Source organism: Cyprinodon tularosa, unplaced genomic scaffold (genome assembly GCF_016077235.1).
Source record: "Cyprinodon tularosa strain WSP-4 unplaced genomic scaffold, ASM1607723v1 ctg135, whole genome shotgun sequence".
In the NCBI taxonomy this organism is placed as follows: Eukaryota; Metazoa; Chordata; class Actinopteri; order Cyprinodontiformes; family Cyprinodontidae; genus Cyprinodon; species Cyprinodon tularosa.
Genome location: NW_024038168.1, coordinates 1089726 through 1110000, shown reverse-complemented (window position 1 = coordinate 1110000; position 20275 = coordinate 1089726). Strand labels below are relative to the sequence as shown.

Here is a 20275-nt window from a genome sequence, read left to right as displayed (position 1 = left end):
TCAACAGATTAATCAATTTGCAGAATAATTGTAAAGTGCAGCCTTAATCATATCTATATATATGTGATTTTAAAGCTCAGAGCTGTGTTAAAGGAAATGAAGTGGGTGGAAGTGTCTTAGTTCAGGCAGAACCTGGCAAGGTGCTGCCAACCATAATTTATCTGCTGTATCCAATTGTGGTTGAAAACATGTGACACGATCTGTATGCAAGAAAAAAAAAAAGGAACCCGCAACATGTAGATCTTCCAAAGAAAGTTTGGGAGTGGGACCAATTCAAATCCAAGTTCTTGTTCCTGTTTGAGATGCCATAGGATGACTTCAAACCTGTTGATCGGCCAGAAATAAACCCCTTAAACCTCCCACCGCTGAGAGAGAAGGGTGTCCATCTAAATCTCCCTCTTTCAGTTTTTATCTATTGTCTAAGGCAGTGGTTCCCTAATGGTGTGCCGCGGCACACTGGTGTGCCGTGAGTCAAGTGAGGGTGTGCCGTGGAATTTTGTGACAACCATGTATGGTCATTACAATATAATAACAGAAAAATAAAAAGCCTATACGGTCATATCACTACTTTGTTTGCATTCATTTTCACAAAACAGAGGCAAACTACATTAAAATAATCTAAAAAGAAAAAAAAAACTCAAGGAGAACTCACTGACCACGGAGATGCGCAGGTAGGAATTATCATCCGGTGGCGCAAGGCTTTGGAACAGGGCACGATGGACATGTTCCCGCTGGCATCAGCTGCGCCGCAGGCAGCAAAGGAGCGCGCATTATATGCCGAACACCTTCAGAGCTTAAAAGAGAGGTTTGAGCTCCACTTTCCACATGTTGCTAACGTTGAGGATTACGACTGGATCCGAGACCCATTCAACCAGGAATCTTCAACAGAAAAACTGACAATGAAAGAAATAGAGAAGTGCGCAGAGCTCCGTGCGGACCGCACATTAAAACTCAAATTTAGTGAGCTCCCACTGGATCAGTTTTGGTTGGCTTCTGCATCAGAATACCCAAACATCTCACGCCACGCAATTGAGCAACTTCTTCTTTTCCCCACTACTTATCTGTGTGAGCTGGCGTTCTCTACTCTGGTTTACATGAAGAACAACAGGAGGTCACGGCTCTCTGTTGAACAGGACTTGCATGTGGCCCTCTCCTCAGTGCCACTAAGGATTAAAAAAATCTGTGTGCACCAACAGGCACACGTGTCTCACTAATTTGTAAGCAGACAAAATATTTACAACAGCACACGTTTCAATGCTGATAAAAAATTTTTTCATTTTATTATTTGTAGTTCAGGACAATGGACAGTGCAGCTTCCTTGCATTGATAGTTCTTTGTGCTTAATTTCTGCTGAGTTTTCTTTGCTTCGTTTTTAATTTTGTGAACCATGATTTAAATAGGAATGTGGCTGCTTTGATGAAGCCTATTTTGATGAGGTGTCAAAATAAATTTTGGAATATTTTGTTAATAAATATTTCATGAGTAATATAGTTGTCTTGTCACAATTTATTTTGAATTAGTACATAATTATAACAAATATTTTGCTAAACACGATGGATGACACAGGTTTTAAATGCTCTTTAGCACAATAAGTGTGCCTTGAGATTTTTACTTGTCCTTTGGTGTGCCTTGGGCACAAAAAGTTTGGGAACCACTGGTCTAAGGCTTAAGACATTAATATATGATTAACTGACCGCCTAACTCTAGTGTCCAGGTCAGAACGTTTCAGCAATAACTTCTATATCATATCACAATCTGCTTTCAGGGCTTTTTTGGAGCAAAGAATAGAATAGAAAATCCCTGTATTGTCCCACTATAGGGAAAATTGTGGTGTTTACAGAAGCAAAAAAAAAATATAGAAAAAAATGGCCACACAAATGTGGACCTTAGAATGTAATGTAAAAGAACATAATAATGAAGAGTTGGAGGATAAACACCACTGTACTGTAAAGCATTTTAACAATACAAAACTGTGCACATGGAGAGTAAATAACCAATATACAGCTATTACAGCAATATACAGCTAGTCGTCCCCACCTGTGATGAGGCCGACTATGGAAGAATCATGGCAGCATGGGGAGTTGATAGAGAAGTCTGCATTGCAAATGGAGAAGTGGAACGGTGCCAGAGGAACGCTTTCTAAATTCAAATCTGCAGAAAATCCCTCAAAGCTTCCCATTGTGACTGCAATTGCCCGTCGAGCTGCTAGATCAAGTTTAATTGAAGTTTCGATGTTTCTGCAGCGTGAACACAGATGTCAGCTGCCAACAGGTCCAAGCTATGCCCGGTCTGGACATGCATGTCTGAACAGAGGCCTGGCTGCCTGATCAGAGTAAAGGGGTGCAAGGGTGGGCTTTGTTTGAGATGCCTGGAAAGAAGAGGGGCTTTCCACATTTTCTCGCTGTCTGAAGCTCTTTTGATGTTTAGTCTGGCTTCCTCTTATGCCTCCGATCTTTGTGTGACTCTGACTCTCGAATAAACCTCCCGTCTGTCGAGGATTGTATGTCTCGCTTCCAAAACAGTGCTCGTTTCAGGGAGGGCTTATGGAAAATCTTTACCAGGTGGGCTGTGTTTGAAGGATATGTCTTTTCTAATTATCCAGGATGATCTCCAGACCCTACCCATCCTCCTGCCTGGGATTTGCTTCATTTCATTCTGTAGAATGACTTGCTTTGCTGTTGGCCATGGGCAGAGAGACGATTTACTGTTTTATATTTGAATCATGTTCCATCTGGAATGTCAGAGACCCAGTTAATGACTGCCGTCTATTAGATAAAAGAAAAAACTGCTGACATCCAGTGAATGGAAAGTTCAATATGTTGCTTTGTCATGTACGGCAGTCTTTCTGTAGTAATATTTTTTTAATACTTGACCTTGTTTGAAATTGGAGCCAAATGTGAATCCTGATAGAGTTTAGAAGCTTGGGGAAATTTTATTTTTTTCAACACTTGATCGAAAAATGATTTGAACACCGGTTTGGCGAGAATTCTTAGCTTCTTCGAAGTCCAGAGGAGTAAGGATGATCTTATCGTACATAAATCTAAAAGAGGACGACTACTTTATTCATCGTAAATGGTAACCTTCTTAATTGGAATTCCAAAAAAAGCATTGAAGTTATTATTAAAATAGATTGAAGAAAAAAAAACTGAACTCCATCTGTTGGAAAGAGAATTCAAAGAACCAAAAATGTGATTTAAAATATAAGGAAAAGGGTACCAGCCTCATTACAGTAGGAGATGTTTTGTTTCACTTTGTTGTAATTAGCTTAATTAGAACATGGCTAAATGATCTCAAAGAAAGTGCCTGTTCTAAACTAATTCAAGGACAGATGAGGAATGATGTTTACAGGCTTCTCACTCTTATTTATTTTTTTTATCTTGAACACTCTTAACCGAGGCACGTATCTTTCTAGAGACTGAAGACCACAAAAGCTGGGCTCTTATTAAGATGTTTCCCATAATAACTTCACAATCACTTATAGGGAAAATATTTGTTGGATTAATTAGAGAAAAGACGTCCTTTTTGGACGATATGCAACCTGTTGCATCATCACTAAAGTATCATACAGTTGGACATGGTGGTGGTAGTGTAGTGGTCTGGGGCTGGCTGCTCAGGACCTCTTGCTGTAGTTGATGAAACCATGAATTTAGCTTTTTAACAGATGATCCTAAAGCGTAATGTCTGCACACAAAAAAAACATTTTGTAGTGTCCTAGTCAAAGACCTGACAATCAGATTAGAATGCCGAAGGATTAACCAGGCTTGTTTCTGTAATTCAGGCATGGTTCTGTAATTCATCTTACAGATCTCCCCGTCTTATAAAAGACGGGTAGATTTCCAGAGGAAATAAGGAGGCAGTTTGTTTATTAATCAGATTTGTTCACCTTTGCAATCTTTAGCTTCAATTAGCAGTCGAGTTGTGTATCGATATTCATTTCTACAGTCAGAAAGCCTTTATTAAATGCGAGCTATTGACACCGGGTTGTGATCCGTTATTGGCAGAGTGCAGCTGCAGAGGAACAGCAAATATCGCTATCTACTTAATCAGCACATCCCTCCATAATTACCTCTCCCTCCTTCATCAGCAGAGCAGCCCTTGAGGACCTAGTTTTTCAGACTGTCGTGACTTTAAAGGCTGTCTGTTCATTTTATGAAAGTCGTGTTGTTTTATCAAGACAAGGATCCACAAAGAGCGAGTGAGAGAGCAAAAGATCTAGATACGTTTTTAGTATGTCTCCCTGAGGTTCTGTTTGCATAGCTCTGATCATTCAGATTGAGGTAGACTTTAACATCTCATCCTAAGGGTTCGTTTCGTACTTGTACAGACTATTATTTTTGTATTCATGAAATGTATTAAAAAAAAGAATAATATTACACTATATATTAAATAGGCAATCAGGTGATGCTATAAATGTTATAAGAAATCCAAGTATCCATCAATCTGTTTCTTCTTGTGTCAGACTAATTATTTAAGTTAGTTTGTTCCCTTTTGGCCCAAAGTTTGACCTGTGACCTTCTGGTAGGGTAAGATCTCCTGATCATCGTATACAGTGTGGCAAAAATCTACTCTTTGCTTTTTAACAACATAGTATTCTCCCATAAAAAAATAAATAGCATATGTATATTGGTATTCAAATATGAAAGGTATTTTGAAGGACTTTTTTCAATTTTTTTAAAAGACCCGCTATCTCCACGTGCGTGCGAGAGCGTGCACGATCCCATTTGTCCTAGCGCACGCTCCGTCTAAAATTTGCTGTTCTCATAGCTCATACAAGCTTACTGTGCCCAAACGTCCGCCCTAACCCCCAAATCCCTCAATCACTATATAGAGCAGTAATTATATAGAAGACTTTATAGCAAACTTAGTTAACTGACCGCTCAGACAGATGATCACTGCTTTTTGCTCTGTTGGTCATATAACTCCTCAACTGCGCGGTGACTGCGCCAAAGAACCACGGTAAAGGTGAGTTCAATGACTGTCTGAAACCGTAGCTCACCACACATATATGCCTGAAAGTACACATGCGCAGAAAAAGATAGCTTACTGGATGAGCACATGACAGCCCAACATAAACATATCAGAATGATTGACTATTAGGAGGACCACTTACACTATATTGCCAAAAGTATTTGCTCACCCATCCAAATTATTGGAATCAGGTGTTCCAATCACTTCCATGGCCACAGGTGTATAAATTCAAGCACCTAGGCATGCAGACTGTTTTTACAAACATTTGTGAAAGAATGGGTCGCTCTCAGGAGCTCAGTGAATTCCAGCGTGGAACTGTGATAGGATGCCACCTGTGCAACAAATCCAGTCGTGAAATTTCCTCACTCCTAAATATTCCACAGTCAACTGTCAGCTGTATTATAAGAAAATGGAAGTGTTTGGGAACGACAGCAACTCAGCCACGAAGTGGTAGGCCACGTAAACTGACGGAGCGGGGTCAGCGGATGCTGACGCGCATAGTGCGAAGAGGTCGCCAACTTTCTGCAGAGTCAATCACTACAGACCTCCAAACTTCATGTGGCCTTCAGATTAGCTCAAGAACAGTGCGCAGAGAGCTTCATGGAATGGGTTTCCATGGTCGAGCAGCTGCATCCAAGCCATACATCACCAAGTGCAATGCAAAGCGTCGGATGCGGTGGTGTAAAGCACGCCGCCACTGGACTCTAGAGCAGTGGAGACGCGTTCTCTGGAGTGACAAATCGCGCTTCTCCATCTGGCAATCTGATGGACGGGTCTGGGTTTGGCGGTTGCCAGGAGAACGGTACTTGTCTGACTGCATTGTGCCAAGTGTAAAGTTTGGTGGAGGGGGGATTATGGTGTGGGGTTGTTTTTCAGGAGCTGGGCTTGGCCCCTTAGTTCCAGTGAAAGGAACTCTGAATGCTTCAGCATACCAAGACATTTTGGACAATTCCATGCTCCCAACTTTGTGGGAACAGTTTGGAGCTGGCCCCTTCCTCTTTCAACATGACTGTGCACCAGTGCACAAAGCAAGGTCCATAAAGACATGGATGACAGAGTCTGGTGTGGATGAACTTGACTGGCCTGCACAGAGTCCTGACCTCAACCCGATAGAACACCTTTGGGATGAATTAGAGCGGAGACTGAGAGCCAGGCCTTCTCGTCCAACATCAGTGTGCGACCTCACAAATGCGCTTCTGGAAGAATGGTCAAAAATTCCCATAAACACACTCCTAAACCTTGTGGACAGCCTTCCCAGAAGAGTTGAAGCTGTTCTAGCTGCAAAGGGTGGACCGACGTCATATTGAACCCTATGGATTAGGAACGGGATGTCACTTAAGCTCATATGTGAGTCAAGGCAGGTGAGCAAATACTTTTGGCAATATAGTGTATTTAGATGATCCACCCAGAAATAAAAGATTGTTCTCTATACCTTTAAGATGTAATTTCTCCACCATTTCTAAATTACTGGACTCAAAGATGCATTGATCAATGTTTTTAGAGGCGGAACTCACAAGTTTAGTAAAATTTTGACCCATGCATACTGAGTTGTTTCCATTTTACTTTAAAAATTATAATGTAGGCCGGCAAAGCTCTAACTTCATAGATATTCTTACTAGAAATGCAGCAATCCAATAGTAATATCGGTTCTTAAGTTTTCTTTATTGGGTATTGGTGAAAATGGGTCTGACCCATTAGGGCAGATATATTCAAACCTTTGCCGTAATAGATTTAAGTTAGGTTGGAAATTTCTAGAACTGCAGGAAACTTTGACCCTTTTACTGGGCTTCTGTCTTTCGTAATAAATGCAGTCAGCCTGAACCCTTACAGCGGCATATTTGTTTTCAGAATGAAATCAATCCTCCTAACATGATTTCTAGATTGTTTGCTCTTTAACTTTGTTTTTTGACCTTCTGCTAAAGTAATGTTTTGGTAAATACATGTGTAGATCTGTACTTATCATACCTGCATGTAGAGAGAGTGTATGACAACTTTTATAAAATCAGCAATAGCGACAATACCATTAAGGCTAACAGAGCTCTGTTAGCTGAAAACTGTCAGGATTCATCGACAAAATAAATTATTCAAATTAAATTTTCGGAAAATTGGACCAAAAGTTATATTTTGAAAGTAATGTATGTCATCTATCGTGTTTATTATGAAACTCGGGGGAAATCACAATTTATCAATTGGAGTTGGTTGCAAAAAATTAAGAGATTTGATTTTTGAAGCCTTATTGTGCAACTCTAGGATCTGTAGAAAATCAGAATCAGATTTAAATGCAAAAGATGTGGATCTTTGCCTCCTTAAATTCTGTTTCTATAGGTAGGTAGAGTGGATGTTACTGTGCGGGTTATAAGAGGGTATGGTCAACAGGAAAAACAGAGATGAGGTGATTTAAAGTTGATATTTAGTTTTCTATAGCAGCTAACTAAACTGGCATAATTTTGTGTTTCTTTCTCTAATAAAATATCCAGAGCAGAAACATTGCAAATGTCACGCACTGCAGGAGGACATATTTAAGTAATGTGGAGGGAAAAGTTATCTTTTGTATTTAAGTGTCGATGATGTACTCTGAGTAAAAGTTGGTTTTCCAACAGCAGTAAGGAAAGTCTCTGATGTGCTCTATAAAAAGAAAAGAAGACAATGTAAATCTCAAAACAACACCTGGAAAAGGTCAACTTTCAGCTGATCGGCATCAGTAGAAAAAAAAGTTTTTTGTTTGCCTTACATCCTTTGAGCTTCTTCTGAAGTGCTTACATACGGTGCATTCAGGGATCAGGAAAAGGTCAGTTTTTATAGCTTCCATCCTGATGGACACCAGTCAGTTTTTGTCTAGAGTAACAATCAGCTGATTTTAGTCACTAACCAGTTTCTACAATACATATCCAGCTACAGCATGTTTTCAGAGATTTGCTGTGAGATTTATACCTGTTTAGGCTGATTTCATTTAGTAACTAAAAAGAAGCAAAGTTTTCCTCACATAAAATATCATTAGACAGTGAGTTTAAAGTCTTTAGGTTGACATTTACGTATATCACCAGACTTTTAAAGCTAAACAGGGAACACTTCAAGGCAGACATGGTGTTTCGTTGGGGGGGGGGGATCAATTACCGTTACACATGCTATATTTTGATGGAAGAAAAAAGGATAAATCTATATTCTATAGATTTTAGTACAAAATGCTCTTCTGTACTGTGCTAACAACCCCATTCTTCTGATACACATTTACACACGTACGCACACAGTTTCCATGGAAACAGGATCCAGGGCCTTTTATGACTGGTTGTGCACCCGAGACAACCAAAAAAGTGTTCTCAACAGTCATGCTAAGATGGGAGATAAATCATTTGTACAGTAAATAATTGCACATTGTATTAAACAGGAGAAAGTGAAATTTAGACGAAGCTCTGATCAGCAGCTAAACAGGCTCTCCTCTTTCTTTTTATTTTTTGGTTTAGCCGGCTGCTTCCACCATCAATGTTTTTGTCGCTTGTTTTGTCATGCTATTTTCATATTAAGCTATGCCAAAAAAGCTGGGTTACTCTTTTGGAAAAGAAAAGACAAGAAGAAAACACATTAGGCAGAGACACACGGACCCTCTCCAGTCAGGCGCCCTACAGTAGCCTAATGTGTGTCTGAGGTCCAGATGGTGTAGCTGTGGGAGGCCTCCTCTGTGGTGTTAGCCTTACTGCCAGTAGTCCTAGTTTTGTCTGTCCCAAGATGGTAGGAGAAATGTCTACTAGCCATTCCTCTGTGGGGACCGTGGTCAAGGCGCGGCGCTCGGCTCAGCAGGATCAACTTGTTCGCTGCTTTTGTTGGGAGCCAAGTGCTCTGGTCATTTGACACGTAGCTGTGGGTTAGCTGTATGATTTTGCTTCTCCTGGAGATGTTCTAATGCTATTAGTGAAATCATGCATTAACATTCAGATTTTTGTGTATGTTTTTCTTCCCAGGAACTAAGTTGAATAAGGACCTGAAGCATTATCTAAGCCAACGCTTCCAGAAGTCCTCACCTGACCACGAACTGCAGCAGACCATCAGAGAAAACCTGTACCGCCACGCAGTGCCTTGTAAGTCTGACACTCTATGCGTTTATTTTTTTACTAAAACTACTGTTGCCTCTTTGAATTTGGCTTTCCTGTACTTTGACGCAAAGGTGTTCATAAATGAATGAATTACACATGGCCTTTAAATTGTTCTACTAATTAATGTATCTGGTTAGCATCACTTACAGTTGTCTGAAACTCTTAATGCCATTGTCACCAAGTGGTTTAACATTCCTATTAATTTCAGTTTACATCTGGTTTATAGTAGTAGGACTCTATCTTTGACACACCAGTCAGTTTAGAATCTGATGTTCAGAATCTGTATAAAGTCCCGCTTAACTTGACCAAAACTTTTGCAAACCAGAATGTTTAGAAAACTCCAGTTGGTGGAGATTAAAGCTACGTCCACACTGCAGCCTGAAGTGACCCAAGTCCGCTTTTTTTTGCCCATATGTGACCTGTATCTCATCTTTTCATGGCAGTCTGAACTTCACAAATCAGATTTTTTTCCAATGCGACCCAGGCCGCTTGGCTATGTGGTCCTGAATCCGATACGAATCAGATCTTTTCAAATGAAATGTGTGTCTGAACGGCCAGGTTGCATTCATCTGACCTGAATGTCATTAATACTCAACAAAGGTCACTATTCTGCATCTTGCTATGCAGAAGGGGAAGAATAACAACCATGGTGGATGATAATGTGAAGAGTAGTCTTTTTTTTTTTTAACCATCTTGAAAGATTGAGTTTTTAAGGTTTTAATAAATTTTTTAGAAGAGCTCCAGCACTACCATCCATGGTTGGTTCCATAAATTTAGAGCACGCTTGCCTGTCATTGCGTCCTCTATTGTGCTTTTGGGACACTTAAGCTGTATGAATGACGTTCACACAAGAGACCATAGTCACACATATTTAGAAATGTGAACAGCAATGCAAAAAAAAAAATTGATTTAAAAAAAAAAAAATCTGAATTGAGCATTAAGGCCTTCAGTTTGAACGTAGCCTGAAGTTGCACAGTAATTGTCAAACAGCAGTCATCATCGCAACATCAGGGATTGTAAAGTTACTAACATATATTTTATATTGCAGACTCATGTATTTTAAAGGTTTATACATAAAAGATAATAATAAGATAATAATTTTTAGGCCCACAGCAATAAGTCCTAGTGATCGAGATCCTAAAGCTTAAAGACTAGTGGGAACTTGTTAGTGAAAAGAAAGTGAGTATTCCAGAATATGTAGATAAATATGATAAATATCTTCACTGGAATATTCAAAAATATTTAAAATGTTTTTAATATTATGCAGAAGTCGTGAAAATTTACCTCAGGTGTGCAGCCAAAGGTGGTTAAATGAATAAGGACTTACTTTCAGGTTTTGTATTCTGAAATATTTGAAATTGTTAAATGGGTCCTTTCCTGTCCCACCATTATGCACCATGTCCTGTCAGCCTTTTGTATGAATTCTTTTTAAATGTAAAAAATTTCATAGTTTAAACTTAATAGATCCAGAAAATTTAAAGAAAATACTTACATACTTACAAATGGTACATTTGCATTTAACATTAGACTTTGTCTTAGCTGAACATCAGACACGTCATTAGAGTCATTGCCTCAGCCTGAGGCAGATCAGTGTTAGATCATTGTTATGGTTTGGTATATTTGCCCCGCACCAACAATTGGCCTTTATTTCTAATTAGGGCTGATTGCTTAAGTGCTGTATTTCTCTCTAGGCCAACGTTGTCCATGCAGTTAAGCCACATCCTAACCTGATGTTATTGCCCTATCGGTTTTATCACAGTAGATCCTCCACCTCCCAAAAGAGAAGCTAATTCTATGTTTTCCAAACTGATGACTAATGATGATGCACTCTTCTTTCTTGCTATGCTTTCATGCTTTGCTAACACATTTGATCTGTGACTTTTGCAGTGCATCATGGGGAATCTCATATTATTGGAAAAAGATCCCAAAATCTTATCCAAGGATGTTTTATTACTTTGTGACATCTGAAGGTTGTTTATTTCTCTAGTTGCACAAGTGGTTATTTCTGATATAAAACCCAACCTATCAGAACAGATTTTGGTGTACATAATGTGGCAGACTCGCATCATAATACATAACACCTCCAACTGTGCAGGGAAGATAAAATGCATGGAAAGCCAGGCACTCAAACATTAAACATGGTGCATTAACATCTCGCTTGTTACAATTTATTAAGAGGACAATTGCCGTTGGTTCTCGAAACAAGGGGCAGAGTATGTGAACAAGGAAAGGTGGAGTTACCACAAGAGAGAAAAATAGTACCATAAGATAAAAATTAATATTTAGCCTTTAAAGAAATTAAACTAATGGCCTTTTTATACTATATTGCATATAAACATTGCATATAAAATGATGCATAACTTAGAAAACGGGGAAAATGATCATGGGTTTTCAGGAAGTTTATAAATTGAAATTAGTTTAAAAAATGTGGAACACTTAAATATTTTACTCTGTTAACTCTTAAATCCCTCAAAATTAATCAGATGCCACCCAAATAGTAACTAAGAGTTTATTTACACCAGAGAGGTCGTTTGGCTCAGATAAAAAGGAGACTTTTTTTTTTATTTTGGCCTGGGTTTTAATTTTTGCAAGTGGACTATAAGTCACAGCAAGGCGGCATTGCGCCCAGGAAACAAACAGGAAAGAGGGCAGACCCGGAAAAAGTAAAACTACAAGGGGAGTCGTTGATGCAGTGCCCATGTTTTTCATAATTACACTGTTATTACAGCTTCAAAACAGTTTTTGTCATGGGTAGATGTCATGATGTTAGATTTTAATGTCTGATTTTCAATTCAAAGAATATGTCCTTTAAGCAGAGGGAGATTCACTGCTGGCAGCAGTGTTTCTAAGCAACAGAGAGCAAAACAGGTGTAACTTCGATAATACTTTTACAACTCTTAGTCCAAAGAGACCTATGCTTTCTGTAACTGAGTAGGACAGAGGCTTATTTGTATTCAAGCGAACCACACTAGAGTCCGTTTGGATGCGGACTAAGATCACCTTAAAAAGTAGGTCCCGTTCTGGTTGTTTTCATCTTGATTAACAGCTGCACAAAAAGTCAGACCAGGAGAGAGACATGTTCAAATGGACCAAACATGGCAGGTGGGAATAGACCCTAACTGTCAACATGTGTGTAATCTTACTTCATTAGGACAGCTATCTTGAAGACCTGAGATATTTGCAATAACCATTAAATTAATAAACCTGATACTAAAGATGGAAGAAGTTGGCAAACACTATTTAAAACTTTGGAAATCTAAACCTTCTCTATTCAAGCAGAATGGCACAACTGCTGACCTTCCAAGACATGGTTGTCCACCTGAGCTACCAAACAGCACGCTTAACAAAAATAGTCAAAGGTTACTCTGGAAGATCTGCAGAGATACAAAGACGATCTGAAAGGACAACTAACTAAAATGGTGGGAAGAAGATATTTCATGCAACAGCTTCATTAATTTGAACAACATTAAAAGGGTCTTCAAAAATGCTCTGGTCATATAGGAACAAAAAGGTAACTTTTTGGCATTGCTGTGTATCACCTTAAACACATTACAACTGTAATATGTAGTGGTGGCAGCATTATGCTGTGTGGAGGCCTTTTTAGTGGGCCTGTTGAAAGTTAATAGGAAGACAGATGGAGCTATAAAGACCTGATGAAAGCATGTTGGAGGCTTCAGACAGAGTTTTATTCCAGCCGGACAAGGACCCAACATAAACCCAAAGCTGCATTGGAACTGTTTTTATCAAAGCATATTCACTTGTTAGAAGGGCAGAGTCAAAGTTAAATATTTTTACATCTGAGAATCAATAAAGCTTTAAAATAGGTGTTTACAGATTCTTGAACATCTTTAATCACAGTGGGGCTTTGCAAACAAAAACACAATTCTTCCGCTTTGGTTTCCCTCTACATACGACTGTTATGCCCTTCCCATAAATCTCATTAAAAACCTTTGAGGTTTGTGTTTGTAACTTGGCAAATTTAGCCAAAAATGTAAAGGGAAAGAACACTTTTGCAAGGTGCCACATAAGAAAATGTATATAAGCCGATAATCAGATTCAGTTTCTTTAGGCTACAAGGTAAGCATCAACTGAAAGAGGATTTTTATTCACTGCCTTTTAATTAGTTTTCTCCTAATTCTCTCCAATAAATGACTTTCTGTACGTAGGCAGCTTGTTTCAGAGACTTTATCTGCAAAACGCCATATGTCAGCCAGACCCTGTCACTTGGTGGGGGTCTGGTCATAATGCCCACTGCAATTACTGAGTGGTTTCAGGCACATTAAAGTTGTCTGAAGCTAATAAAGCATGACAGCACTCTACTGGCCACTTGTTCTGTTCTCTATGGTTTTAAAGTTTTTGTGTCATTTGGTCTTGCAGAAGGTAGTTGTTTTGGTAGAGGTCCTATTTGACATTAGCAAAGTCTAATATCTGAACTCAGCTATCGACTCAGAGATTGACTTGTACTCCCAGATCATATGGTCAAACCCAAATCACCGTTCATCTGCAGAGATTTAGTTGAAGTGACAGATGGAGAGGTGCACATTTTCATCGTTTCGCTCCATCATTCCTTTGCTAGTCTCTGTGAATGACAAGAACACCAGTTTTGAACTAACTATTTAGTTTGATTCGTTCTGTTGTATACAAGCCATCTGTCTAGTTGCCTCAACAGTGGGGGGTTCCCTTTTATTTTGGCTTCTAGCTCTTATAAAGCTTGTGATGCCTTGTCTGGGCTTTTCACACCCCTCACCCCTCTGTTTCCCTTTGACCCAAGTGCCCTTTGCAACCAAGAGGACACTCAATGCAATCAATGAGGACATGACCCCTCCCTAGGTTCTTTACTGTCAGAAGACTCGTTTTTCTTATCCCACCTTGCAGTATGCATCGGAGCACACAGAATAACTGAAACATGGGGGAACCATACCAATGGGGAAAAACAGGACACTGCTTTTCTGTGCAGAAGTTACTACAGGTGAATGGCACAAATTATTTTCAGCATGGGTGAAATGCTCAATATGAACTTTTGTATGATTGTAGATTTTTTTTTTTTTTTTTTTTTTTTTACACCAAAGCTTCTTAATTCAGGAACTGACACGTTGTTTAAACCTTAGTTTCATTGTGCACTTGCAGGCATAGTGCCTTTTGATCTATATACTTGACAGAAGTGAGTAATTTCTATTTTAAGAATAACTAAGTAAGTACAGGTTAAACAGACTCTTTATGTCTGTTCATAATTTTATTCGGTCAGCAATTTCAATACTGGTTATATATTTTATATCGTCAAAGATCTTTGTCCAATGCCACTGGGGAAATAAATGAACTGTTACCATAACACCCTAATCAACTTTATCCACCACCCTCCCCCAAATGCTGAGGCATTTGCCTGCTTCCCTTGTGGCCACCCCATCAATGCATACAGCATTCCCATTCTCCCCAAAAGCCCTCCTCTCCCTCTGTCCTGCTTCCATTCCTGACCTCCTGAAATCTATGACACAGCCGCCTCCCGTCCCCCTGCTGCCTCTGCAGCTCTGTTTTCCCCTCAGTAGCGGTGTCTCTCTAATTTTTCTTGCCTGTTGAAAAGGATCGGAGCAGTAGATGCAGGAAGACTTGTTGGATTTTTTTTTACCTGGTTTTAACCTTGCAACGTTCAACCTTATAAAACCAGGCTTGGGTGTTTCCTGCATAAAGGCAAGTAGTGGTGTTTACTGATGGCTCGATGGCCGCTTCTGAACTGAACAAGATTTGCCAATGCCTGCGCTCCCATGTGTGTGTCGTGAATAGCAGCGGTAGCTTTGCAGACGATTGGACGACCTGTATATAGGCTAAGAGGACAGCTCGATCGGAGGCGGGGGGGGGGGGGGGGGGGGGCTTCGGCTTCGGGGATCCTGATGGGGGTGGGGTGTAGTTTTGGTGTATGAGGGGGGTCCAGAAGGGGGATGGGCAAAGGGGATTGAAAGACACAAAAAAGCTTCTCTGAAATCAATGCTGATTGTATTTAGCCATTTAAGCTAATATAAAAACATGCAGTGGCTGCGCTTGTTCACTGTTGTGTTGAGATGAGGATGCTTTTGTTGATCTGGAGTGTAAACAAAAGCTGGTTCACTGAGGTTCCAGATTGCACTCGTAGATGCAATCACTTTGTGATACCTGAGAAAAACAAATCTCACCATCAAGTATGGCTCTGGTGTCCCCAAGAGGAAACGGTGGTAAATAAAGTCAGTCAGAATCCAGAAGGTTTGGAAATAATCAGAAAGCGCAAACAGGAACACATATTTTCTCTCTTGTCCCACATGTTGCATTTAAGGTGTGCTGTTTTTAGAGAAGATCTTTTGAATGTCTTTAATAGGACAGATTGTTCCTGTTTAACCAGTTCTCAGCGGGTTTCAACGCCAACTTAGCCCAGATGATATTTGCTCCTTTGGTTAAACAGTCCTCTTTCAAAGCTTATGAACTTAGGACTGGGTGAAAAGCTCTCTCTGTAAATGCAAGTGTACATTTCTTTATCATTTTCCCTAAATTTTGTTATTCATAGTTACACAAAGGTTTTTATTTTATTTTTATAGCTTGTATAATTTAAGTACACATAAAGGATGACTAAAATGTGGCGAATCAAAGTCCCCCCAAACAATCACCAGTTAGAGTAAAACGCGTTGTTTGTCATTGTTTCTAGGCTTATCTTTGTTCTGTCTGCCAGTTTTAGGCTCTGCCCAGATGAAACTGGGTATAACTGTAAATACAACAATGTTCTTTGTCAGTTTCGGGTTCCATGGTGCCAAAGTGGTGTTGAAGCCAACATTAAAAACAAGCTCCAAAGAGGCCATATTGTCCCATTTACCTAGCCCTCTGAAACCGTTTTGTGCCGAGTTCGGCCCAAGCTTGGATCAGTTAAGTGTCCTGAGCTTGGTTCTTGGTTCGCCTCCTATCAGCGGTCCATGATACTATAGCTCTTAAGGAGGGAATAGTGCAAATTGCAACAAAAAGGGTGGCACCCACAACATTCAGGAACTCATGTGCCTTGATAGCGTCCTCCCACCAAATTTCAACAAGAGCCTTGGTCTCAGCATCATCCCAGGTTGTACTACGCTTTTTTGAAGCCATTTATTGCTAATAGGCTGAGAAGAGGTTTGTGTTGTGAACAGGTGAAGAGATCTGTTGATTGCAAAGCCAGACACGCAGAATCCGCAGAATGAGTCAGTTGGCTATAAATAGGCGATGACGCAGTCTGCTCATGCGATCTTTGTGATGGAAGAATCGAGCTACAATTGAATCGGGCCGAGCCCTGCTGTTAAACTAGTTCTAGATTTAGTGCGGTTTGATTGGGTCTGGCACGATCCAGTTCAGTTCTCTTCCACTTACACTCGGTTATCTCGGTTACTGGCTCAGTACCGCACTCTGTCCACTACTGTGTTTGCACATGTGAACCAACTCGGCCTTCGTCACCCCTAAGCAAAAAAAGTTTGCGTTTGTTTTTCTATGTTTTGGAAGCCATCAGATTTATTGTGAATTTTACTCTTACTGCTTGTTGCTCCTCCATCCACGCAAACATATATTTTTCTCTCTTCTGCAGTAATTGTTTATATTCTACTTCTTTCTTCTAAGTTCTTTACCTATATGGCAGCACTAGTGCGCCACCCACTAGCATGGAGGAACAGCTTTGTTGGCTTCAGGTTGTCTCATCTTTACACTTAAGCTTTTTCTGTGCAGATGAATAAATATAAAAGTTGTCCATTAAATAATGGCACTCTCCCGGCTTAACAGGTAATAACGTAGTTTTTGCTGTATTTGTCCATAAAACATAAGCATTGGTATACATTTATCATATAAATATCATATGTGCGAAATGTAATGTTGCCCATGTGTGCAGTGAATAAACACATAAGTTAAGGAGTCAAGATCAGGTGTTACCAAGTGCAAGATATTTGATGCTAATAGGGATAAGACATAACTGGTGCTGAGAACACAATAATAATGTTGAAGTTTGCTGACAAAGTACTACCAGCATATGGCGACAGCATACAACAATGTTTCTATCAGCCGATCGCACCTGGTGCAAATATTACTTTAAGGCAAAAAAAGGAAAATGTTTCTGGTGTGTATTTCTTTATTTTAGCCTGAAAAATGATGTTTACTGTTTTTTTTTGTATAGACTTGGTAGGGGGCTTTGCACCTTAAAGCTTGGCATCAAGAGCATGCCTGCTGTTTCAAAACTAGCAAGGTAGTGGATAAAATATAATGCCTAGTATATTGCCAGAAAATAAGAGCTTCTTGATGGATGTGTTCCAAAAAACAGAGAGGAAAGTAATTTCTTCCTCCTTGGTATCCATTTCTAGAATGTAAATTAAAAAATATATTTTTAAAGATATAGGTTCCCAAGATTTACAGTACCAATAGTTAGGAACAAAGCTAAATTATTAATAAACTGAATTGTTCAAGGTACACTTCTGTTACCTACTAAAAAGAGCCTTAATTTAGAACGTTTTTATTGAAATCCAAATGAGAAACTGGGGAAAAAATCTTCTTCGCGGACTTGATGATTTGTTTAAACTTTCTAAATTCCTTTTTGCAGTTATTTTTTTATATGGGTATATGTGCTCAAGTAACTTTAATTGGATGTTTTCTAACATGACCCACATTTTTCGGTATGTGAAAGGCACCATCAGATGAAAGCCATAATCATTCTTGGGTGTGGAAGTTTTTTTTTCCCTGTGGGAAGAAATGTTAAATTGTGTCATTCTAGCTATCATGGAGGTATTTAAAATGGAGGACGAAATAATGGGCGACAATTTTAGTAAACAGCATTTCCATCACCCTCTTTATTTTTCTCTTAGTTTTTTAAGTTCTGCCGTCTCTCTTGGTAGGCTTTTAGCATCTGTGTCGTTAAAAGGAAGATGCAACCAATGGAAGTCATTTTAACTAGTCACAGATTATATTTCAAGAAATGTTGATAACCTAGAAAGCTAGAATACAGTGCCATTAAAAAATGAAGCATATCATCAGCATATTCAAATATTAGAGTAAAGATCAAAGTATACTCTAAATACAGTTCCTAAGTTAGGACTCTAGCTGTTTAAGGGAAATATTAAACCATTCTGCTAGTTGTCCAACCAGCCACAGCAAGGCCTAAATAATGACAGAGCTGCAAAATGAAAGATTTTCTTTAATAGAACTCATCTGACAGTGTGAAGTATGTTAACAGATCTCAAAAAAGCAACACACTATGCCCTGATCTAAGAAAAAGAAGGAAAAAATGACACCTATTAAACTGGAATGGGACTTCCAACTGAGTCCCTTTAAGTGTTACATTCAAAGCACCACATGTCCAATTTTACATACTGAAATCACGATACTATAAATTAATACTGACCTCTGCAGGAAAGCTAGACAAATATTTTGAGTCATGTCCCCTTTAAAGAGACTCTGGAATCTGACTCCTAATTCTCTGCGGAATTTTCTGATCATCTATTGATCCCACACATCTAATCATCGCTTCTCTATTTAGTCTGGATCGTCTCCACCTCTGAGAAATGCAGCTGATATTTTATGCATGCTGCTGTGCTTGAGCGTCTCGGATGGCCTTTGACCACAGACCCTGATGTGCTCCCCCGGTTTCACCCAGCCCCCTTCCCTTTGACCACTTAACAGATCACCCCAACTCTTAGCTTTGTGTCTTTTCCCCCCAAGCCATCTTTAAACTAGGTCTAGTCGGAGACAGGCTGTATTTATTTTTGTACTTTGTCCTTTTATTGTACTTATCTTTTGGGCTTGTAACTCTTCAAAAAGTCTTTGAACTTCTGACTTGTAAATTTCTGCAGCTCCTGCCTCAGTTAGATACTAAAGTTTCTCAGTCTGGCTCATTTTCCTCACATCTTGGTCAAGGTCTGCTTGCTATGGACTCGAACTGCAGGCTGCATGTGTATTAGGTGAGTATGTTACCATCAGTGTTTGGAGGAAACAAAAAGGAGAAGAAGTGTTTTAGTTTCCGATGGCATCTGTGAGAACAAGGGGGACTGGGGGTGAGGAGCTAAAAGGGAGGGGAGGGGGTTACGGGGTGGGCGGGTGCATGTGGATGCCTGCGAGACGGGAATCAGCGGGGCTCAGTCAGCGAGAGAGAGACACTGGAGCCTTACATCGGCGTGTGAGAGACGGAGCACATATTAAGCCAATGTGTGGATGCTTGGCTCCAGTTAGCTTAGCATCCACAAGCCAAAGCTGGGCAGAGGATACAGGCACAGGAGGAGAAAGGATCTCTACATCTGCATCCCCCCCTTCCTCCCCCTTTCTTCCTCTCATCTACACCTGACTGGATTTTTCTTATCTCTTCTGTCTCCTTTCGTCGCCGTGTTGCTCCGTGGAGTGAAGGCAAGGGAGCAGGAACCTGTCTGATTGAGGTATCTGGTTTAGTGTTTGATCTGGAGACGAGGGAGGCTATGATTTCATGTTTGTGGCGGTGGGGTGAGGTGGGGGCTGGTTAGGATGGCCGTGCATAAGGCGTAAGGCACATTGCCGGCAGTAATGGAGGCTGATGTGTTGTGGTCAAACGGAAGCAGTCTGCGTCTCGTCTGTCTCTGGCCCGGTCGTCTGCACGCGTCTCGAGCAAAAGCCCTCCAGTTCCCAGTGTTGACATGTGTGATCATGCTGGAAACTGCTGCCCGTCTGTTAGTCCGGCCGGAGCTCCTTGGATGCTAAGCTTAGCGCCTGCCTCTCTGTTCTTTCTCATTCTTTTCTCATTTTTCTGTCTCTCATATTTTTTTCTTCTCCCACCCTTTTTTTCCTCCTCCTCTAGCCTATCTACTGTCTGGATGCCCCTCTAACCCACCCTTCCTCCACTCCATTTCTACCCTCCTGTGCCCACTCTCTCCCCGCCCCTCTAAATTGTTCATTTTAAAGCTTTTCTTTGCCATTCCCATGTAGCTGTAGGTAGCACTTAGCTGCCAAAGCTTGTTTTGAGCGTGAAAAAAAAAAGACAAAGGCCGGCTGAGAGTGCACACAGAGGGCATTTTCAGGCTGCTTTCTGCCTGATTTAGCTTCACACAGCTCTCCTGGCTTTAAAGGGTTTCTTCTCTTTATATTAATCTGTCTTCCATTACCCTGTTCATTGAGACCCTCTTTCTCAGCTGCTTATTCCTATGTGGGGGCCATATTTCAAAAAGAAAACGGGTCTAAAGGAAGGCCTGTTTGATTTTATTAACATGGGGGATGTCGGATATCTAAAGATCTCCCTG

At 40.2% G+C, this 20275-nt stretch overlaps 1 protein-coding gene across 7 annotated transcripts in view; it reads left to right on the top strand.

The window, feature by feature from the left end:
* Nucleotides 1–20275, top strand: part of magi1b (membrane associated guanylate kinase, WW and PDZ domain containing 1b) — a 182531-nt gene that overhangs the window by 74372 nt on the left and 87884 nt on the right. For all 7 annotated transcript variants that reach the window (XM_038277888.1, XM_038277887.1, XM_038277884.1 and 4 more), the window contains exon 2: nt 8925–9041. In XM_038277888.1, the coding sequence (XP_038133816.1) occupies nt 8925–9041 (117 nt within the window). The remainder of the gene's footprint in view (nt 1–8924; nt 9042–20275) is intronic.